Source organism: Electrophorus electricus, chromosome 7 (assembly GCF_013358815.1).
Source record: "Electrophorus electricus isolate fEleEle1 chromosome 7, fEleEle1.pri, whole genome shotgun sequence".
In the NCBI taxonomy this organism is placed as follows: domain Eukaryota; kingdom Metazoa; phylum Chordata; class Actinopteri; order Gymnotiformes; family Gymnotidae; genus Electrophorus; species Electrophorus electricus.
The window spans coordinates 21127265-21132264 of NC_049541.1; the positions used below are offsets into that span (position 1 = coordinate 21127265).

At 52.9% G+C, this 5000-nt stretch overlaps 1 protein-coding gene across 5 annotated transcripts in view; it reads left to right on the forward strand.

Annotated features, from left to right (window-relative positions):
• Positions 1-5000, forward strand: part of sox5 (SRY-box transcription factor 5) — an 82188-nt gene that overhangs the window by 36824 nt on the left and 40364 nt on the right. For 3 of the 5 annotated variants that reach the window (XM_035528236.1, XM_035528238.1, XM_035528241.1), the window contains exon 4: positions 7-93. The exons of the other annotated variants lie outside the window; for them this stretch is intronic. In XM_035528236.1, the coding sequence (XP_035384129.1) occupies positions 7-93 (87 nt within the window). The remainder of the gene's footprint in view (positions 1-6; positions 94-5000) is intronic. 5 annotated transcript variants of the gene reach the window in all.

The following is a 5000-nucleotide window of genomic DNA, read 5'->3' on the forward strand; positions in this document are numbered from 1 at the left end:
CTGTAGAAGCCCCCAGCATTGAGAGGCTTCTGTCTAAGGACTGGAAGGACAAGCTGTTGGCTATGGGCTCTGGTCACTTTGGCGAGATAAAAGGTAAAGAGGAAGACTGTGTTTACGTCACGCGCCTGCGTGCGTGCGTGCGTGCGCGCGTGTGTCATCCCCGCTGTATTTCTGCTCTTCCACAGTCTCAGTGCATTAGTCGCTTGTTCTCTCGCACCCGCTCTGTTGGAGATAAAAGCGGCCCGGTCTTTTCACACTCGCCCCATCCCGTGCGGAGCACCTGCCTCGTGTCACCGCTCTCTGAAAGTTTCTTTGTTTGGCCAAAGTTGTATTCCTTTGTATCGTTCACGCCGTGCGCTCACAGATTAGCCTCGTGGCGCTAACCTCACCATCTGGCTGGTTAATGAGCCACCAGCACGAGGGCTTAGCAACGGCGTCCGCAAGCTCGTGTGGTTAGCACCGCTCTGCGCCCAGCCACTCGAGCGTGCCGGCCGCAGCGGCTCACGTGCGTGCCAGCGAGCGCTACCGCGCGCGTCCAGCCTCAATCTGGGGCTAACAGCCTCCGGTGGACGGCTCGGAGCTGTTTGTTCAAACGGAAACAGATCGCTTGTCTTGTTCGGAACGGGAAGGATCGATCGATTTGACATTTCAGGCAGAAAGCGTGTGAGTAACGGAAGATGGACACAGCGTCAGAGAGAGAGGAAACACGCGCCGTGTGGTTTATGCGTCACAGTCCAGGAAAAAGAGGGCGGGAAGGATGTGGAAGGATGCGCTGGGAGAGAGAGAGAAAGAGAGAGAGAGAGAGAGAAGCAGGAGAGAGAGACAGAGAGAGAGAGAGAAGCAGGAGAGAGACAGAGAGAGAGAGAGAAAAGCTGGAGAGATGGAGAGAAGGAGGAGAGAGAGAGAGAGAGAGAGTGAGTGAGTCGGTGTCCTCGGGCTAGGCGTTACCCCGCCCTGTCTCTCTGTGCAGCTCGGTCGGTGCAGTGCTTCGGGGAGTTATCTGTTAAGTCTGGTCATTAATTAGGGCTGAGGGCCTGACAGCCATTACGTCGTTACAGATTGGTTAATTACTGCGGGCTGTGATATGGAGCGGGGCGTGCGAGCACCCCGAGGATGTGTGGAATCCCAGGAAAAGTGCTTATCGATCGCGGCCTGGACTCTCAACGGCCAAGCTACACCGCTATTGGCCATGATTGATGAGAGTTGAGTTTCTAGTGTGGGTGTGTGTGTGTGGATGTGAATGTGTGTTCTAGTCTATGAACACCTATAGTATTTCACTTCTCCTTGTGTTTTTGCTTTATTACTGCTCTCTGTGTGTGGGGGGGGTTGCTTTATTTCTGCCCTCTGTAAATAAATGTCCTACAGAGATCCATTTAGCTATAGCAGCCATCCTGCCTGCCCTGAACGAGAGAAAGAACTTTTTGATCCTTCTATCCCTCCTGCCTCTCTTCCCCCCTCACTCTCCCTCTCTCTCTCTCTCTCTCTCTCTCCCTCTTTCTCTCTCTCTCTCTCTCCCTCTCTCTCTCTCTCTGCCTCTGTCTGTGTGCTGAGTCTGTCCTGTGTCTGTGTGCTGAGACAGTGTCCCGCGTCTGTGTGCTGAGTCTGTCCTGTGTCTGTGTGCTGAGACAGTGTCCCACGTCTGTGTGCTGAATCTGTCCTGTGTCTGTGTGCTGAGACAGTGTCCCGCGTCTGTGTGCTGAGTCTGTCCTGTGTCTGTGTGCTGAGACAGTGTCCCGCATCTGTGTGCTGAGTCTGTCCTGTGTCTGTGTGCTGAGACAGTGTCCCGCGTCTGTGTGCTGAGTCTGTCCTGTGTCTGTGTGCTGAGACAGTGTCCCGCGTCTGTGTGCTGAGTCTGTCCTGTGTCTGTGTGCTGAGACAGTGTCCCGCGTCTGTGTGCTGAGTCTGTCCTGTGTCTGTGTGCTGAGACAGAGTCCCGCGTCTGTGTGCTGAATCTGTCCTGTGTCTGTGTGCTGAGACAGAGTCCCGCGTCTGTGTGCTGAGTCTGTCCTGTGTCTGTGTGCTGAGACAGTGTCCCGCGTCTGTGTGCTGAGTCTGTCCTGTGTCTGTGTGCTGAGTCTGTCCTGTGTCTGTGTGCTGAGACAGTGTCCCGCGTCTGTGTGCTGAGTCTGTCCTGTGTCTGTGTGCTGAGACAGAGTCCCGCGTCTGTGTGCTGAATCTGTCCTGTGTCTGTGTGCTGAGACAGAGTCCCGCGTCTGTGTGCTGAGTCTGTCCTGTGTCTATGTGCTGAGACAGAGTCCCGCGTCTGTGTGCTGAGACTTCTGCTTCTCTGTATGAGGGGCCCAGTCTCCGAGTTATGGTCCGCCACGCTGGTGTTTTTTCAACAAGCCTTCCTGACAGACGTCGTTATTGTTCATTGTTCAGTGTGTGTGTGTGGAGGGTTTGGGGGATAGAGGCAAATGGAGCATGCTCTCACCTTCCTGTGGGGGCAAGAGGTCAAGAGGTCACAGCAGCTTCTGTGACTCCCTGATTTCTTTCTTTTTTCCTCATCTGTTTTTGCACCACTGTGGAATGTGGCCCCTCTCAAGGTAGAACCAGGAAACAAAGGGGGATTGTGTGTGTGTGTGTGTGTGTGTGTGTGTGCGTGTGTGGGTGTGTCCTTGTGCGTGTGTGTGCGCGCGTGTGTGCTTGTGTGTGTGCGCGTGTGTGTGCTTGTGCGTGGGTGTGCGTGTGCGTGTGTGTGTGTGTGTGTGCGTGTGCGTGGGTGTGGGTGTGTATGTGTGCGTGTGCGTGGGTGTGCGTGTGCGTGTGTGTGTGTGTGTGCGTGGGTGTGGGTGTGTATGTGCGTGTGCGTGGGTGTGGGTGTGTATGTGCGTGTGCGTGGGTGTGCGTGTGCGTGTGTGTGTGCGTGTGCGTGGGTGTGGGTGTGCGTGTGCGTGGGTGTGCGTGTGCGTGGGTGTGTGTGTGTGTGCGTGTGCGTGGGTGTGGGTGTGTATGTGTGCGTGTGCATGGGTGTGCTTGTGCGTGTGTGGAGTGTGTGTGTGTGGGTGCGTGTGCGTGGGTGTGGGTGTGTATGTGTGTGTGCGCGTGTGTGTGCTTGTGCGTGGGTGTGCGTGTGCGTGTGTGTGTGTGTGTGTGCGTGTGCGTGGGTGTGGGTGTGTATGTGTGCGTGTGCGTGGGTGTGCGTGTGCGTGTGTGTGTGTGTGTGTGTGCGCGTGTGCGTGGGTGTGGGTGTGTATGTGTGCGTGTGCGTGGGTGTGCGTGTGCGTGTGTGTGTGTGCGTGTGCGTGGGTGTGGGTGTGTATGTGTGCGTGTGCGTGGGTGTGCTTGTGCGTGGGTGTGCGTGTGTGGAGTGTGTGTGTGTGGGTGCGTGTGCGTGGGTGTGGGTGTGTATGTGTGTGTGCGCGTGTGTGTGCTTGTGCGTGGGTGTGCGTGTGCGTGTGTGGGTGCGTGTGCGTGGGTGTGGGTGTGTATGTGTGCGTGTGCGTGGGTGTGTGTGTGTGGGGGGGGGGGGGTTGAGGGGGTGTACCTATAGATATGTCCATGGGAGGCCAATTAGACTAAAATACAGTGAAATACTTGTGCACACACACTATTTGCGTATACAGATGAAACTCTTGAGTGTACACACACACACACACTACTCACGTATAGACATGTTAACTTACACTTGAACATACTTTGACTCGCACATAAACATAATACGTGAGTCTGCGTTCATGTATGTCTGTGTGTTTGTGTGTGTTCGTGTGTGTTTGTGTATGTCTGTGTGTTCGTGTGTGTTCGTGTGTGTTCATGTATGTCTGTGTGTTCGTGTGTGTTCATGTATGTCTGTGTGTTCGTGTGTGTTCGTGTATGTCTGTGTGTTCGTGTGTGTGTGTGTTCGTGTGTGTTCGTGTATGTTCGTGTATGTCTGTGTGTTCGTGTGTGTGTGTTCGTGTGTGTTCGTGTATGTTCATGTATGTCTGTGTGTTCGTGTGTGTTCATGTATGTCTGTGTGTTCGTGTGTGTTCATGTATGTCTGTGTGTTCGTGTGTGTTCGTGTATGTCTGTGTGTTCGTGTGTGTGTTCGTGTGTGTTCGTGTATGTTCGTGTATGTCTGTGTGTTCGTGTGTGTGTGTTCGTGTGTGTTCGTGTATGTGTGTTCGTGTGTGTGTGTGTGTGTGTGTGTGTTCGTGTATGTGTGTTCGTGTGTGTGTGTTCGTGTGTGTGTGTGTGTGTGTGTGTTCGTGTGTGTGTGTGTGTGTGTGTTCGTGTGTGTGTGTTCGTGTGTGTGTGTGTGTGTGTGTGTGTGTTCGTGTGTGCGCGCCGTTCTCAGTGCATTCGCGTCTCATTTCATTCTAACAGGAAGGCAGGTATGTAACGTCTGCAGCGCGGTCAGGAACATGAGGTGAAGTGGCCTCTCCATAATTCATTAGGTTTAGTGTTTATATTCTGACTTTAGGACAGTTACGAGGCCTAAGACACTAAGGACAGAATCTTCTCACAGTTTCAGCAGCTCCTCATGTTGGCACATCACCCACGGTACACCCTGACAAAGGATCAATCCAACCGAGGTTTGGATCTGGGATTTAACTGGCAGGGACTCACGTCTGTTTGGATCGATGGACTGTCCCACCACACCTCCTTATCAAATGGGAATTTTAAAAGGATGTTCATTTGTAGAAAGATTTTAGAGTCCCAGTGCCGGTGCGACATCTGTTCAGGTGTTTTTCATTCAAGCATTTCGCTCAAACGTCCAAGCTTTCCAACCGGGAAGGACCAGCATTCTGTACGGGAAGAACAGCCAAATCCTGCAAGAAAAGGGCGAAGCCAGATGCTTGTGTACTCGTACACACCAACCTCCCTGTTACAGTTGAATTACTGAACATTTACACACACACACACACACACGCACACATGCACATGCATACACACATGCATGCACACACATGTACAAGCATAGTTAAGTACTGTTAAGTACTGTGCATATGTGCAAATGAACGAATGTGCAAGTTATCAAACCCAAATGTAATTAGAGTGTGTGTGTGTGTGTGTGTGTG